The sequence below is a fragment of the Manis pentadactyla genome, chromosome 3, assembly GCF_030020395.1.
Source record: "Manis pentadactyla isolate mManPen7 chromosome 3, mManPen7.hap1, whole genome shotgun sequence".
Taxonomy (NCBI): domain Eukaryota; kingdom Metazoa; phylum Chordata; class Mammalia; order Pholidota; family Manidae; genus Manis; species Manis pentadactyla.
The window spans coordinates 63,440,419-63,459,444 of NC_080021.1; the positions used below are offsets into that span (position 1 = coordinate 63,440,419).

General features: G+C 36.4%; 1 protein-coding gene across 1 annotated transcript in view; it reads right to left on the reverse strand.

Moving 5' to 3' along the window:
* Nucleotides 1-18,423, reverse strand: part of LY96 (lymphocyte antigen 96) — a 29,266-nt gene extending 10,843 nt beyond the window's left edge. Inside the window, exons 1-3 of the mRNA XM_036887485.2 lie at nt 15,200-18,423; nt 3,983-4,072; nt 566-694 (exon numbers count right to left, since the gene is read on the reverse strand). Coding sequence (XP_036743380.1) covers nt 566-694; nt 3,983-4,072; nt 15,200-15,311 — 331 coding nt within the window. The 5' untranslated portion in view covers nt 15,312-18,423. The remainder of the gene's footprint in view (nt 1-565; nt 695-3,982; nt 4,073-15,199) is intronic.
* Between the last annotated feature and the right edge of the window lie 603 nt (nt 18,424-19,026).

The window sequence follows — 19,026 nt, forward strand, 5'->3', positions numbered from 1 at the left end:
AAGGAAATACTCCAAAATGTTTTTAGAAATACGTTTCTCTGAACTATATATTGTTTTGTAAATTCCAATTTTTGGTAACATGACAGTATGATATTTATAAACTTTTAGACTATTTAAGATTCTAGTTTAAAAATTATTAAGGAAAACTTCATGGGCTTGCATTAAGTGACCTTTAAGGTCCTAAACTCTGAAATTTTATAATTCTGTGAATAATTCCAGGAGAGAAAAAATGGGGGGGAAGACATTGAAGAAATCAATGCAGCTGTATAGAAAAATCTACTGAATTTCAATGAAAAATAATAAATGTCATGTTTAAAAAAAATCCATAACCAAGGTAAAAGTTTCCTTAATCTGAACAAGATAAATTTCAATAATCCTTCAAACACACTGAAATTAAGTGTTAATAATAATTCAGCGATATAACTGCAAAATATTTTTTAAGCTGCTGGAAATAATGAGTTATTATCAGAAAAGGAACTCAACCTTTCTCAGTGTATTTAATTTTCATAACATTCTCATAAAGTATTATATTCTATTCTGAGAGTAACATGGATTGCATGCTTACCTCCCTTCAGAGCTCTGCAAAAAGAATAATCATCATTAGCTCCTCGGCAAATAACTTCTTTGCGCACTGGAAAATCCACGGAGTTAGCAGATAAATATATATTGAAATATAATTTTTTTATGTCTCTTCCTTAAAAAGAAAAGAATTCCATTAGCCCCACAAACAATAGATTCTTTTATAAATAAAATTAACATTTATTGTATACTTAAAAAATGCCCTGTACTTTCCTACATTATTTCATTTAATCATCACAGCTACTTATAATATGGATATTGTTATCTTAGTTTTAGATGAGAAAACTGAGAAGAACAAATCATAGGGTCTGTTTCAAACAGCAGTCCCATAGCCCACTCCACAGACTTTAACCTGAACCTCTCCAAAAGCAGAAATGCAGGAATGTTTGCAAAAGTTGAAGAGCTGTTTTCACATGGAATTCCTTGAAACACGGGCACATGATAATAATAACTGCAGTGGTTTCAATGACAATGCAGTACAAGGGGCCTTCTTCCATTTCTGCATGAAACACAGAATGATTCCAGTCTTCAGTGACTCCAAAAAAGGAAATGCTGCTTTGACATCTCAGTGGTTTATATCTTGAGAACTTTCTTGCCCTTGGTCATTACTGTGGTCATATTAGGCATGTGAATAATGGTCAAAGTGAGGTACCATTTGTATGGTTCAGCAGGATGGGGTTATCAATGTGGGTGTTAGAGTGAGAGACAAGAAACATAAACATAGTGGCTGTCACAGGGCAACAAAGATTATTCTTTAGCTCACCGAAGACCATTCCAGGTACTTCCAGATTAATTTTGAAGGAGGCTTATGGTCCAGCTTTATTTATTTGCCAATAGGTTAATAGCATACAAATAATTTACTAGCACGGCTATAAAGTCTTAAAACAAATCATTTTTATTCCCAACCTATTTCTGGTACAAGTATATACTTACAGCTCTTATTGACTTTAAATAGAGATAGAGCTATAATATTAAGATTGATTTCTATGAATGTAGCCCCGCACTTTATACAGATATTCTAATACTCTAGAGAAACTCGTATAATTGTGAAGCACTATAAAAAATATGAGTGAGTAATTCTTTTGTTACTGAATTACTATATAGTTGACCCTTGAAAAACACAGGGTGTGAGCAGCACAGGTCTACTTACATGTAGATTTTTTTCAATAAATATATTGGAAAATTTTTTGGAGATTTGTGACAATTTGAAAAAAGATTTATTTTCTCTAGCTTACTTTATTGTAAGAATATGGTATATAATACATATACAGAATATGTGTTAGTTTGCTGTTTATGTTATCAGTAAGGCTTCTAGTTAATAGTAGGCTATCAATAGTTTTTGGGAAGTCAAAATTATATGTGGATTTTCAACTGTGTACGGTTGGTGACCCTAGCCCCACATCAGTCAAGGGTCAACTGTTATGTTATATAAATATCATATTTAGTGAATGGTTAAGGTATTTGTGGTGACAGTAGTACCCAAACCTCCCTTCCAAAGAACCTGCCTGGAGGAGGATGATTGGCAGACAGCCTTCAGCTGTTGCAACTTCAGATCCATCCCAGCACTCATTCAGGAGCCAAAATCTCACAGACTACTCCTATTATGACTAAACTGCAAGAACACTGGAGCAAGCCTACTCCCTCCTGTCATTTAAACACTTATGACAGGCCATCTTTGCTCTCAAGCTCTCCATTAACCTAGCTGAAAGTATCTTGGGAGGCATTCACCAAATTGCCTTGGAATTCTCCTTCCTTCCTTCCCTCTCTCATTTTAAAGGGATTAAGCCTTCACCTCAGTGTGAATTCTCTACTTCTCTATTCTGAGTTTCTTTTCCCTTTATTGCTTACAGCATTTCCCTCAATAAATCTCTTGTATGTCTACTTCCTTCTTGGTATCTGTCTTTCAGAGAACCCTAAGTGATAACTGTATTGCATTATTCCTTGGGCTCCAAAGGATATAATCTGCTTTCTGTGTGTAAGGGCAAGGGGTTCACTTGAAAATGAGGTAATTCATTATGTAAATAATCACTCCTGCCAAACATCTAGGGCAAAAGCACACCACATAGACTGGAAAAAAAAATTTGATGAAAGGGTAATAAATTGTAGAGTCTTAACCTGACAAAAATTTAGATTATTTCTTTTACTCTTGGCAATTCACAGTACCTACCACAATGCTTGAAATATACTATGCATTTACTTAGTATTTTTTAATGAATAAAAAGTGAATACGGAAAAAAGTGTCAAAATATACATTGAACAATTAGATTCAGGAAAATGAAAACAGAAGTCTACTTATTGTCCATCATTTCTGGGTTCTCAGATACCTTTTATCTTAAAACTGGAGAACTAAAATCAAAGGTGGAAATGTTTCTTTAAGCTTACTTATGTGAAAGTACTTTGTAAAGTACAAGCTTCAAATATAATGTAAATGATAGAGATAATGAAAACAATAAAGACAATGATGACAATTAGAATGGAAGTTTCCTGGAATCCTAGGGCTTACAGGAAACAAAACTGACTGGTAGGAGAGGATGAGAGTTTTGTGTGTTTTCACAGACATTCAGATCCAGCCCAGTGCTATCACTGTTGCCCAATTTAGTTTTAATAAGTTGATGACAAGTAAAATCATAGAAAGGAAAAATGAGATACAACACAAACAAAAACATTGCCTTCTTTCATGTTATCATCATCATATTTTTTTCTAGAAAGCTCATCTTTAGAAAAAAGAGTCCTGGCTTGCTTTTACACAGATCTTTGACTAGCGGAAACTCAACTTTACTTATCAGCTGGATAGATAATGGGTGACAAAGGATATGCCTATTAGATTGTTAGAAGTCTCAAGTTATTTCCATTTTTACCCCCATACCATTATGTAACCTCTTCCCCGTGAGTGTGAGCTAGCCTAGTGACTTCCTTCTAACAAATAGAATAAGGAAGGTGATAGAGTGACACTTCCATGATTAGGCTATATAAGATTGTTAGCTGACTATCTTCCTTGCTTGCTTTTTAAAGCAAGAAGCCACATTGAAAAGGCCCATATGGCATGAAACAGAGAGCTGGCCAACAGCCACATAGGAAATGAATACTGTCAACAATCACATGAGCTTAGAAGTGGATCATTCCCTAGTTTCCTACTTGAGCTTTAAAATAGACCCCAGTCCTGGACAAACACCTTGATTACAACCTTGTGGAAATTCTGGAAGCAGACACAGCTAAGCCATGCCCAGACTACTGATACATAAAGAGTATAAGATGATAAATGTGCAGTGTTTTAAGCCACTAAGATTGTGGTATTTGTTTCATAGCAATAGAAAATACGTGACACATTTAGACCACAATCATTTATCATTCATGTTTCTTGAACCCATTCAATTGATCTACAAAAATAAAACTTTGGACTTACTTGGAATGTAGAAAAGATGCAAATATCCTTTACTTTTCTTCAGTGTTAAACAGGGTTCAACATTTATTGAAATAGGGAATTCCATTTTATCTAAATGGAATAGAGATGTCAATAAATTATTATAAATCATTTCCAATAAGTATTCTGAATATCAGCCCCCAAAAGATTCCTTTACATTAAAATTGTATAATAAGAAAAATTGAGAGTGTTTAAAACATCTCCCTCCCCACCACCCACCTAGGAACTACCCAGACCATGCCCCTCTGCCATTAGCTGTGCCTCCAACCAGCCAGCCAAACTGCCAGACACACACAGTCACAGTCTACCCAGGGGTCATCACTGTACAAGGCCACAACCTCAAACTGGGAAAGGTAGCCCTTTTGCCTAACTCATAGAAAAAAACACAGAAAGTCAAACAAAATAAGGAAACAAAGGAATATGCTTGAAACAAAGGAACACAGTAAATCTTCAGAAAGAAGATTTAAACAAGACAGAGTTAAGCAATCTACCTTATAAAGTTCAAAGTAACAGTTATAAAGATCCTCAACACACTTGAGAGAATGGAGAAATTCAGGGAGACCTTCAATGAAGAGACAGAAAATATAAAAAGAACCAATCAGAGATGAATAATACAGTAAATGAAATGAAAAACATACTATAGGGAATCAAGAACAGATTAGAGGATGCAGAAGAGGATGCAGGATTCCAATGATTTGGAAGACAGAGTAATGGAAAATACTTAAGCTGAACATCAGAAAGAAAAAGAATAAAAAGAAATGAGGATAGGTTAAGGGACCTCTAGGACAACATTCTGTGTCTTAACATTTGCATTATATGAGTCCCAGAAGGAGACAAGAGAAAAGTGAGTGGAAAATTTCTTTGAAGAAATTATAGCTGAAACCTTCCCTAACCTGGGGAAGGAAACAGACATCCTGGTCCAGGAAGCACAGAGAGCCCCAAACAAGATGAACCCAAGGAGGTCCACACCAAGATCATAATAATTAAAATACCAAAAATCAAAGATAAGAAGACAATCTTAAAAGCAGCAAGAGAAAATCAAATTGTTACATAAAGGGAGACTCTATAAGGCTATAAACTGATTTTTCAGCAGAAACTTTGCAAGCCAGAAAAGAGTGGCAGAGATTCAAACTGCTGAAGGGGAAAAAAAAAACCTACAACCAAGAATACCCTACTCAACAAGAGTATCACTCAAGATTAAAGGAGAGATAAAGAGCTTCTCAAATTCAAATAAGTTAAAGAGCTCACCACCACTAAACCAGCTTTGCAAGAAATATTAATGGGACTTCTTTAAGAGGAAAATAAAAGGCCACAACTAGAGGTAAGAAATTATGAAAAGGAAAACTTTCACTGGTAAAAGCAAACATAGTGAAGATAGTAGATTAATCACTTAAAAGCTAGTTTGAAGTTCAAAAGACAAAAGTATAAAATCAATTACTTCTGAAAATTAGTTGTTAATCATTAAATAAAAAGGTATAAAAGAAGACACCATATACATAAAACATAGAAGGGGGGGGAGTAAAAACGTAGTGCTTTTAGAAGATGTTTGAACTTAGGTGACCATCAACTTAACAAAGCCCAAAAATTTATAATAGATACACAAAAAATAAAGATAGAGGAATCCGAATCCAACAATAACAGTAAAGACAGCCATCACATACAAGGGAAGAGAGCAAGAGAAGAAAACAGGACCAGAAAATAATGACAAAAAAACCACAGAAAACATTTAACAAAATGGCAATAAGTGCATACTTATGAAAAATTACATTAAATGAAAATGGACTAAATTAACCAATAAAAAGACAGAGGGTAACTAAATGAATTAAAAAAAAACACACCTATCTATATGCTGCCTACTAGAGACTCAGTTCAGACCTAAAGACACAAACAGACTGAAACTGAAGGATGGGAAAACATACCATGCAAATAGAAGTGAAAAACAAGCTCAAATAGCTGTACTTATATCACACAAAATAGACATTAGAACAAAAACTGTAACAAGAGACAAAAAAGGACCTTACATATGAGTTAGGACTCAATGCAGCAAGAAGATTTAACAATCATAAATATCTACACACCAAGTAAAGGAGTACCTAACTATATAAAGCAAATATTGATGGGCATAAAGGAAAAAATTGACAGCATTGAAATACTTACTATGGGACATTAACTCCTCACTTATATCAATGGATAGATCATCAAGAAAGAAAATCAGCAAGGAAACAGTGGCTCTGAAGGAGACACATTAGACCAAATGGATTTAACAGATATATATAGAACATTACATCCAAAAAGAGCAAGATACACAACCTTTTCAAGTACACATAGAATGTTCTCCACATGTTAGACCACAAAAAAGCCTTATTAAATTTAAGAAGATTGAAATCATACCAAGCATGTTTTCCTACCACAACAGAATGAAACTGGAAATCAATTAGAAGATAAAAACTGGAAAAGCACAAACACATGGAAGCTAAACAGCATGCTACTAAACAACCAATGGGTCAACCAAGCAATCAAAGGGGAAGTAAAAAAAAACACTTGGAGAATAATGAAAATAGAAACACAACAGTTCAAATATTTGAGACATAGCAAAAGCAGTTTATAAAAGGGAAGTCTATAGTGATAAAGGCCTCAAGAAATTAGAAAAGTCTCAAGTAAACAATCTAATACTACACCTAGACAAACTAAAATAGAAGAGCAAACAAAGCCTAAGGTTATTAAAATGAAGAAAATAAATAAGATCAGAGTGGAAATAAATGAAATACAAACCAAAAAAATAAAAAAACTAAAAAGAAATAAAAAACTTAATGAAACTAAGAACTGACTCTTTGAAAAAACTTTAAAAAATTGATAAACCTTTAGGAGATGGAGAAATAAGTGAAGGGGATAAAGAGGCATGAAAATCCAGTTATAAAATAAATTAGTGACAGGATAAAACTGCAGCATAAGAAATAGAGTCAATAATATTGTAATATCTTGTATGTTGACAAATGGCAACCACACTCATCATATATATACATGTATATACACAGTAATGTATATAATTGTCAAATCACTATGATGTATACCTGAAACCAACATAATATTGTGTATCAACTATATTTCAATTTTAAAAAATATCCCTCCCCAGATGAAGACACCAGCAAGAATTCAGAGTAGGAAGTCCAAGACCTTCCTTCCCCCAACAAACATACCAACTCACCAACAATTTACAGGCAAATTCCTTTGTGAAAAATCAGAAACGAATTGAAATTTCCTGTAACCCAGGAAAATGCAAAACCAGACTCAAGTTGGTAGGGAGATTCAGGACACCTTCTGAAGACCAGAGACCCTGCACCTGGCACAGCACAATCAGAAAAAGACCCCCTAGACCCCATCTTTGATTCATGCATCCTGAGCCTCAAATTTTCCAATTGAGACTCCCAAAAGACTGAAGAAATAGAAAGGCTAAACAGACCTATAACTAATACGGAGATTGAATAAGTAATCAAAAATCTCAACAAAGAAAAGTTCAGGACCAAATGGCTTCATGGGTGAATTTTACCAAACATTTCAATAAGAATTAACACACTAATGCTTCTCAAACTCTACTGAAAACTGAAGGGGAAGGAGTATTCCCAAACTTCTTTTATGAGCCTAGCATTACCCTGATACCAAAGCTAGACAAAGAGACCACAGGAAAAGAAAACTACAGGCCAATATCCCTGGTAAATATAGATGCAAAAATCCTCAACAAAATACTAGCAAACTGAATTCAATAACACATTAAAAAGGATCATAAACCATGACCAGTGGGATTTATCCCTTGGATGCAAGCAAGCTTCAACACATAAAAATCAATTAACATAATATATCACATTAACAGAAGGAAAGATAAAAATCATATGATCAACTCAATAGATACAGAAAAATCGTTTGACAAAATTCAACACCCCTCCATGATTAAAAACTCTCAATAAACTAGTATTAGAAGAAATGGCCTCCACATAATAAAGGCTGTATATGAAAAGTTTTAGCTTACATTATACTAAATGGTGAAAAAGTGAAAGATTTTCCTCTAAGATCAGCAACAGGCAAGGAACACTTACTCTCAACACAGTACTGGAAGTAGTGAAGTGAAGACAGATTAATCAGACCAGAAAAATAAATAAAAGGCATCCAAGTCAGAAAGGAAGAAGTAAAATTTTCCATTTGCAGATGACATGATATTATATATATGGAAACTAAATACTCTCCCAAAATCTGTTCAGTCTAATCAACACATCCAGGAAAATTGCAGGATACAAAATCAACATGCAAGAATCGGTCATATTTCTATATACTAACAATGAACTATCTGAAAGGAAATTAGGAAAACAATCTGATTTACAATGGCATCAGAAAAAAACAATCTAGGATTAAATTTAATTAAGGAGGTGAAAGACTTGTATACTGAAAACTACAAAACATTGATGAATGAAATTAAACAAGATACAAACAAATGGAAAGACATCCTGTGATCATTGATTGGAAGACTTTACTTAAATGTCCATAATACCCAAAGCAATCTATAGTTTTGATGTAGTCCCTATCAAAATCTCAATGGCATTTTTTTAGAAATAAAAAAGTCTCTAAAATTCATATGGCACACAAAAGACCACAAATAACCAAATTAATCTCGAGAAAGAGGAACAAATCTGGAGGCATCATACTTCCTGATTTCAAACTATAATACAAAGCTACAGAAATAAAAGAGTGTGAAACTGGCATAAAGACAGACATATAAACCAACAGAACTGAACAGAGAGCCCAAAAATAAATCCATGCATAAATTGTCAGTTGATCTTTGACAGGACGCCAGAAATGCACCATTGGGAAAGGATATTATCCTCAACAAATGGTGCTGGGAAAACTGAATATTCACATGCAAGAGACTGAAATTTGGCTCCTATAACACAAAAAATTATTCCAAAATGGATTAAAGACTTAAACATAAGATTCAAAACTGTTAAAATACTAAAAGAAAATGTAGGGTAAAAACTTCCAGACATTGGTCTTGACAATGATTTCATGAATATGTCACCAAAACACAGGCAGCAAAAACATGAAGAAGTGGGACACATCAAACTAAAAAGCTTCTGCACAACAAAGAAAACAATCAACAAAGTAAAAAGGTAACCTATGGAATGGGAGAAAAATAACTGCAAATCATATATCTGATGAACAGTTGATCTCCAAAATGAAAAAAGGAATTCCAAAAAGGCTTCCTACAGCATGGGAGAATATATTCATAAATGATTCATCTCATAAGGGGTTAACATCCAAAATTTATAAAGAACTCATATGCCCCAATACCCAAAAAACAAATAAACCAATTAAAAAATGGGCAGAGGACATAAACAAACATTTCTCCGAAGAAGAAATATAGATGGTCAGCAGGCACATGAAAAGATGTTCTGCACTGCTAATCATCAGGGAAATGCAAATCAAAACCACAATGAGATATCACTTCACACCAGTTAGAATGTCCACTATCCAAAAGACAGTAACAAGTGTTGACGAGGATGTGGAGAAATGGGAACCCTCCTACACAATTGGTGGAAATGTGAATTGGTGCACCCACTAGGGAAAGCAGTAAGGAGGTTACTCAAAAAATTAAAATAAAACTACCATATGATCCAACAATTCTACTTCTAGGTATTTATCCAAAAGAACTGAAGTCAGGATGTTGAAAAGATCTTAACATTCCCATGGTCATTGCAGCACTATTCACAATAGCCAAGATGTGGAAAAACCTATTGTCCATCAGTTGAGGAACAGATAAAGAGTATGGGGTATATACATTCAGCCTAAAATTAAAAAAAGGAAGGAAATTTTGCAATGTGTTACAACATGGATGAATCTTGAGGACATTATGCTAAAGGAAATAAAACAAGTTATATAAGGGAAAATACTGTATGATTCCACTTACATGAGGTAGTCAAATTCACAGAATCAAAGAGTGGAATGGTGGCTGCCAGGGGCTGGGGTGAAGGTGAAATAGGGACTTTCTAATCAAGTAAATGGGCAGAAAGTTTCAATCAAGCAAGATGAATAAGCTCTGGAGCTCTGCTGTATGATATTGTGCCTATAGTCAACAACAATATATTGTAAGCTTAAAAATTAAAGAGAGGAGACCTAGTGTAAAGTGCTCTTACCACAGTAAAATGGGAAATACCGTACAAATGCAAAAAAGAAGTCTCTCCATAATGTAAACAGATTTACATTATGTTTTGATGCCTTTACATTATTAAGGTGCAGCTTGAAGGTGTTAAAGTATTTAAACTGCGAAAGAAAAAGAAATCCCCAAAATATATTTTCATAAAATTATTTGTTCCATATTGGGACATTTTTCCCTGTTCTTTTCTACATTGCTCTCCTTTTATCCACTCTCCTCACTTTTCTGTATGACCCAATGGTTCAAAATAGAAAATGTACATCAAGTACTTACAGATCTAGAAAATGCTAAATGAGTGAACAAATGAATGGTCAAGTTAATGAACAATCTTCCTAAAGTCATTTCACGAAGGGTGCAGAAGAGTTCATAAAAGTACCAAGAAAGAGGAATAGAGACTATACCAGCTTTGTTCTGATTTGCGCCCGTATGAACCCTTAAGATTAATGTTAACGTCTCTCATTCAATGAATTGGGTTTATCTACAATAAAATTCTCACAGAATGAGTTAAATTAACAGTCATTTCACCTAATCATGGATTTTGCCAATATTTGACCAAAAGATGTTCATCCTTGCATAATTTATGACCAAAGAAAAAAATGTCCAATTTGCAACAACATGGGTAAACCTTGAAGACATTATTCCAAGTGAAGGAAATCAGAGGAAAACAAATACTGTATGTTCTCACTTATATGTGGAATTTAAAAAAAAATTTAAAAAACTGAACTCACAAATATAGAGAACAGATTCATGATTGCCAGAGGTGGAGGGCTGGGGGTAGACAAAATGTGTGAAGCTGGTCCAAAGGTACAAACATCCAGTTATAAAATAAGTAAGTCCTGGGAATGTAACGTACAACATTGTAATGATAGTTAATAATACTGTATTTTATATTTGAAAGTTGCTAAGAGTGTTGATCTTAAAAGTTCTTTAAAATGATGGATGTTAACTAGACTTAATGTGGTAATAATTTGGCAAATTTATGTCAAATTATTATATTGTATACCTAAAACTAATGTAATGTTATGTCAGTTATATCTTAATTTTTAAAATGTCCAGAGGTGACTGAATAAATACTGTACACCTATTCATTGAATTAATATGCACTCATAAAAATGAATTTTTAGGCTAATGACAAAGATATTTATGGTACATTACTAAGTTTTTTAAAAGCTGGTTACCTAACGGTATATACAGTGTGATTCTATTTTTATGGTTTTTAATATATATCTATATATCTAAAAGAATATTTACCAAAATATCAGAATGTTGACAGTGATTAACTCTTAACTGGGACAGGCTGGTAGTACCTTATTTTCTTCCTTTTCACCTGTATTTTCAACATTTTGCATAATTATTATACATTATTACCTTTCTTAGGAAGAAAAAGATTGCTTTGGTATTAAAGTATGGACACTTTCATATGCATTAGCAAGCATAGTGTAGTGTGTATCTTTTTTTCCCGGTCATTTGCTTGTAGAACATCCTCAGAGCAAGCCGACCAAGACTGCAGCAGAAGCTGAGACAAGTTAAAACAGTGACTCACAAAGGGCCATGTCACTAAGGCAATTCTCCATTTCCAGTTAAGGTTCCTGCATGTCTAACGTTGGTCTGATGATGATGAAAACATCAACCAATTCAATCTAATCAGACAGATGGCTGGAGTGTCCCTGCGGGTGCTCAGTGTTCAGTCAGGCACCAGAGTGGTGTAGGGTGGTGCCTTGACTAGACTCTGCAAGACAGACAGAACTTTTGATGGACCTTAAAGTGTTTTCATGAAACAGAAAGATAAACAAGGATATTTCAAGTTAGAGAATAGTAGAAATAAAACTAAAGGCCAATATGGAAGCTGGTCTCCTTGAAGTCAAGGATACCCCTGGTTTGGGTCTTAAGGCATTAGCTGGATGATGAGATGGGGCATGTCAGATGCCAAGACCCAACTGCTTGGCTGGGAGGATCATGCTGCAACCACACATCTGATCAGTCAGCAAGTCCTGTCAGCTCCATTTTCATCACACTTCTAGAATCTGACCCCTTCCCATCACTTCCACTACTACTACTACTACTCTGATTGAGTGACCACTCTCTCCTCACCTGGATTACTGCAACAGGCTCTCAACACATCTATCACTTCCACTATTGCCTTATAGATCATTATCAACATAGGAGCCAGACGAAGCTCTGCTCACAGTAAAAGATAAGTCGTCCCCTGACCCGCGAGGCCCTCTCCTCCTCCCCATTTCTTTCTAGAACTTAATGTTCTACTATTCACCCCCTCACTCACTCCACCACAGCCACACTGGCCTCCTTGCTGTCCTTTCAACATACCAGACGTCCCCACTCAGGGCCTTTGTACTTGCTCTTTCTTCTACCTCCTTCTCCTAGGTATCAGCCTGGCTCACTCCCTCAGCTATCCCAGGTCCCTGCTAAATGTCACCTTCTCAGTGAGGCCTTTCCTGGCCACCCTATTTTACAGTGAAACCCTTTCCCCATTTCTGTACTCTCTATCCCCTCCCCTGCTTTATTCCTCTCTCATAGCAATAACCATCATCTGACATGCTCGATATTTTACTGATAGAACTCCATGAGGACAGGGGCTTTGGTCTTTGCTCTTCCCTGATATCTAATACCTTCAATGCCTAAAACAGGAACATACTAGATGATCAGTGAATATTGGTTCAATTAAATAATCCATTAATTCCTTTGGTTTCTGGACTATGTATATAGCAAAAAACAAAAAAGTTAGAACTGAGCTGACAACTCTAGGTTACTCGGGGGGGCATGTGTCCATGTTCCTATAGACTGACTCACATACCCACATTTTCTTTCTAAACATGGGGAATAAAACAGCCAATTCTTACCATTTCTGTATGTTTTGGGCTGAACTGTGCCCCCACCACCAACAACAAAAAATTCGTATGTGGAAGACCTTAACCCTCTAGTATCTCTGAATAGGACTGTATTTTCAAATAGGGCCTTCAAAGAGGTAATTATGTCCAAATGAGGCCATTAAGATGGGCTCTAAAGCAATATGATTGGTGTCTTTATAAGAAGAGATTTAATCAGAGTCACCAGGGCTGAACACACACATTGAAAAGGCCATAGGAAGACACAGCAAGAAGGTGTCCTTTTGCAAGCCAAGGAGGCCTCAGAAGGAAAACAAATCTGTCAACCCTTGATCTTGGACTTGCAGCCTTTGGAACCATGAGAAATAAATTTCCATTGTTTAAGCCATGCAGCCCCAGCAAATTAATACACTTTACATGCCCTGTAGCTCAGCCAAATGGTAATCATCATCACAGAAAGGACTGGATCAAGGACTGTTGCTGTCACCAATGTCCTCACAATAATACCTAGAGAAATCAGTTCCTCCCACACATGATGCATTTGAGCTCAGCTAGGATGGATTCTCTAAGGCGGGGAAGGGAGTGACATGACAGCGAGGATGGCCGCCAGCGGAGTCTTGCTGTAGCCATGTACTCTGCTTGCTCCCATTAGTCCCTACATCTATGGAGCAGCTGGGAAAGGATCACAGGCTATCTCAGGATTAGAGAGAAAGAGGTAAGATCCTCTCTCAAAAATCAAATCAAAAGACAAATTGAGTTAGTGTTACTAAAAGATTAAAAACTAACCAAGGATATGAAGTGTTATATAAATAAGATAGAGTAGGTGGCAAAATCAATGTGTGGTATAGAAGGGCCAAAGTTGAGGAAAGAAGTGGGAGCCAAGCCGACTGAAGAGCCTTCCTTGAAGAGGGGCATGTAAACTGATCTTGCAGGATGGAGAAATTCCAGAGATAAGTTGAGAGAGAATTCAGTAGAACCCACAGTTCAGTACAATCCACAAATAGGAAGAAAGCCATGTGTGTGAGATTGGTCACACACCTAACTCTTGTTTCTCAAACCTGGCAATTGCCGTAATGCCGCAGGAGGAACTTCATATTAGCATTGGCCAGATTGTATTTCTCAGGACAGTCAACACACGTTCAAAAGATAAAATTGAAAATCAGGGGATTAAATAGGTTTTTTATTGCAGAATTTCTTAGAACTCAAAACACATTTGTAAATGTTCCCCAAATGATTCGACCATAAATCCTGTTTCCCAAGAGAATCTCAAAGAACTAGTATTTTGAACTAAATCTTCCTGATATCTCTAGTGGGTAGCCAACCCATGATGAGCAGCACAGTGGAAAGTACCAAGTCAAAACAGGGTCAAGCCCTGAAGTTTTCATACCAGCAAACATTTGTACAGAAAGTCTGGAGGGGGATGGGGAGAAGGGTGAGGCGACAACCCTGGAGAGAGACAAAAGGAAGTGATAAAACCAGTTAAAAGCATTAGAGTATGGCTGATTTTTTTAAAAGTAACCAACCCTATTGTTTCTCTTTACTTCACAACAATCCTTGTAAAGTAGGCTCCCAAATTACTTCATTTTACAGATAAAATTAAGTGGGGCTAAGTATTTCACTCACGATCACACAGCTAGCAACTGACAGAACCAGGGTTACATCCAGTTAGGGAGGTGATTGCAAGAACCCTCAAAACTTACAGCCGGAAACACTTAGCGAGTTCCTGTTACATGCCCAACAATGTGCTAGAGAAACAAACAAAAGAAACCACAACCTGGAACAGTAATTCCAGGGAGCAGCTAGGACTGTCCTACTTTCTCAAGAGCCAGTCAGCTTTACTTGCGGCTGAGCCAGAAGTCCAAAAGCAGACAGTTCTGCCGACACTGAGAAATAAAACTGATCTCAAGGGAGATAGTGGACCACAGCGAACAGCAGAAGCCCTTGGAAGTTAAGTGCAACAGTTGAGAGACTCATGAGGTCTGTGAAGGATCAAGAAAATCCACACAGGGCAGTAACCAGCCACCTCTTTGCTGCCAGCAGCAGCTGCAGCTGGAACACGCTACCATTTCCTATGTCCCCACGACAGCAGAGCAAGGTTCTTGTGAAAACTTGGCCAAAACAGTTGACACTACAACTGTTTGTCGCGGTTTCACTTACCACAGTACGTATACCACACACTCAGATCAGAGGAGTTGCAGATCCAGCGCTGCTTCATAGGTTCAGTAAATACAGAAGCAAACAGGGTGGAAAAAAGCATAAAGGGGAACATGATTTGATATCTCCAAAACTTTAAAAATGCAGGGAGAATCAGTGGCTAATCATCAGACTCTTCCTTTCCAGTAAGTAGAGAAGATTTAATTAACTTAGTCATCTGTCACATGATTTCTGAGTTCTTATCCAACTGTTTCCTCTTTTGTGTGTATGTCTGTGTGTTTAAAATTTGAGCACTTCCTGTAAGGGGAGAGAGGAAAACTACTTAAGAATGCACTCTTTTCAAACACTTGGTACAAATAAGAGCACAAAGCTTTAAAAACAAAACAAGGTACTTCCCAACGGTAACAAAATGAGACTGCAGGTCTCCCTCCTTCAGAATCCTAACAGACTGGCACCCCTTTTCCTTCAGCACTGCAATTCTCTCCCATGAGTTATTTAAACAAGTTCTCATGACCCAGAGAATTGCACCTATAGATCTGAACCAAACAGTCTTCTGCAAACTATTTCTGCCCCACAAATAGTTCAGCCATAGGGCACAGCTGGGCTGGATGAGACCACAGCTATGGGATACTGCATTGTGGGTAGGGGCCCCACCAGCTTACAAATGCACTCTTAAGCAAACTGCAGCTCCAGGGAATATTTTGAGTCCTAATAATGAGATGGTCATTACTTTGCGTGTGGGATGTATTTTATTTCAAATCTCACTCCATTCTAGAAAAACAACTAATCCTTGATACTACTTGGAACCCTTTATAGGATATAGTTTGGGGACTAGAGTCAAAAATGGCATACAATCAGGACCTGAGAATCTACAAGTTTAGAGGAAAGTTTACCAATATGTTGGTTAAAGATTTCACTGAAGAACTGTCCTACTTTTTCATTTTAAAAAGGCAAAAAACCCACAGGGAATGGGGATATGGGGAGTTGTTCAAGGGGTATTGAGTTTCAGGTTTGCAAGATGAAAAGTTCTAGAGAGCTGTTGCACAATGTAAATATAGTTAACACTACTGAACTGTGCACTTAAAATTGGCTAAGGTGCTAAATTCTTTGTTACATGTTCTTTTATTTAAAAAATATATTTAAATGGTGTGGAGGGAACCCAGGAATATGCCTAATGGTCCCCAAATGCCATTTCCCATGAAAAGGAACAAAGATTCTTTGGGGAAATTGATGATTCCAGGTCTGGGGCAGAAAACGTACGAAGTAAGCCTAGAACATCTTATCATATTTGATAATTTGACAGTTCCACTGACCAGAGATGGGTTTCCTATTGCTGCTGTCACAAATAACCACAAACTTGGTGGTTTAAAACAATGTAGATTCTCTTACAGATCTTGAGGTCAAAAGTCCAGTATCAGTTTCACTGAGCTAAAGTCAAGGAGTCAGCAGAGCTGCTTCTCCTGATGACTCCCAGGGTAGAATTTGTTTCCTTGCATTTTTAATCTCTGGAGGTATAATCCTTGTGTTCCTCTATCTTCAAAGGTCAGCATTCCCATCTCTGCTTCCGTTATCACATCACCTCACTGATCTCCTGCTTCCCTGTTACAAGGATCCTGTGATTACACTATTACCATTTGGATAATCCAGGATAATCTCTCCAACTCAAGATCCATCTATAGAATCTGTGTCACATAATGTAACATTACAGCTTCCAGATATGAAAGTCCTGCAGGACCATTATTTAGCCGACCTGTAGGCTATATGAGCATTAAGATAGTAACTGCAATGAATTGAAATACATCAATGAATTGAAATATATTTAAATCTATGAGCTCACAATTGTTTTAAGGTCTAATTAATCATCAGTCTCTAGTTTGAAAACTGGTAAATAAAGGGAAGAATCAAGCATTTGTACTTACTTTTCTATAGAAAATGAACTATTGGTAACCAAGTAGTAGACAGGGGCTTTCTCATATCTTTTCTCTAGTTTTTAAAAATATTTCAGCTAATATATGAAAAAGGAATAATAGAATACAACAATTTTGCAACATGTTATGAATGAGTGAACTTAGGCATTGAGCATCAATGGTTGCTAACATCATGTACTTCTTGATGGATGAACACTGTGGTGGCCAGCCTGCAAGATGGCTCCCAATGATCCTTACTTCCTAGTAAGCAAATCTTTGTGTGGTAACTTCCAACAATGAATAAAGTTGTGTAACTAATTAAACATTGCACAATGACAATGTGTGACTTCCAAGGTAGATCATAAAAGACACTGTGGCTTCCACCTTGCTTTCCTGGATCAACTGCTCTGGAAGAAGTAGACCTAGAAAGAGATCCATGTGGTAGGCAACTATGGCCTCCTGACAAAAAGCAAGCACCAGCGTACGAGTCGTGTGTGAACCACGTTGGAAACAGTTCCTCCTGCCCCAGTCCAGCTTTCAAATGACAGCAGCACCAGCTGGATCTTGACTGGAACCTCATGAGAGACCATGAGCCAGAACCACTCAACTAAGCAATTCCTAAATACCTGACTAACAGGAACTGTGTGCAATATAAATGTTGTTTTAAACCTCTGAATTTTAGGTGGCAATTTGTTATGCAACCATAGTTCACTAATAAAACATCATCTATGAATCAGTCTTGTCCAAAATAAACTTTTACCTGATAAAGCCTCAAGTCCAACTACCAATTTATAGGAAATAACAGAAGACAAACATGCTAAACTACACCTCAGGAATATAATAAGAAAATCTAAACTATGAAAAGATGTAAAGGACAAACAATTCAGTCTCTTCAACAGGTAATTTGCAAAGGGTTGTAGGGGCAGGTAGGGAAACAAGGGGGGAAATGAAAGAAATGGAGGGATTGATAGATTGAAGTCTTACAAGACATTTCAAAAATTGGTGTGAATAAGCTATGAATGAAATGTGGGGAAAAAATTGGAGCAGATTGGATATTCAATATCTCTGGGAGCCAGAGAGCAGTTTAGATATTATAATGGTATTGTAGTTCTATTTTTAAGTCCTTATTTTGTAATTATAAAATTAAATATTTAAGAAGGAAATGTTCTCTGGGATTTGCTTCCAAATAAGATTGGTAATCTTTGAATCTGCATGGTTAAGTCATGTTGGTTCACTGCACTCTTTCACTTGTGGATGTTTAAAATTCTCAATGAAATGTGTCCTGAAAAAAATCAGAATACAATTTTAACAATACTTGGTCAAGTTAGCATAGAGATTGTTATTTTGTGAAAAGTACTGTCCAAGCTAAAGCTATCACTCATACCTAATGGCCATTTTGCTAACTTTTGTTTCTAAAGCTAAAGTCTTTCAGAATAATGAAATCTACGTTGAAGGAAGGGATTACATTTTATTGTCAAATGGTACATTACCTGATGTAACCCCTATGTCAGCCAGGATCACCCTGCCTTTTGAGACTCAACTAAAACTGACTCATTGTCCTCTCTCTAGATAGAGACTCATCACCTTCCCAATCTTTCCAAGATTATGCTGGCTGGGGTGAGGGCAGTGAAGTGCCATAGAGAGATGTGGGTATATTTCTCCTTACCAAGGCTGAGTTGATTCTGATTTACTTCAGGGATGAATCATCATAGTATCCTATGCATACTTATCCTTTTCTACCTCTTTATCTCACTCCAGACCATGTCCTTAAGAAGTCATCTTTCTCCCTCTGCCTTTTAAGCATGGTTTCTTTCTCCTAACCAAGTTATCTTCTGCAGAACTAATGATACTAATAAAAACAGGTTTTTCATCCCATTACACAGGTGATAAAATGGTTACATGGATACAGGACATCTAAAGAGA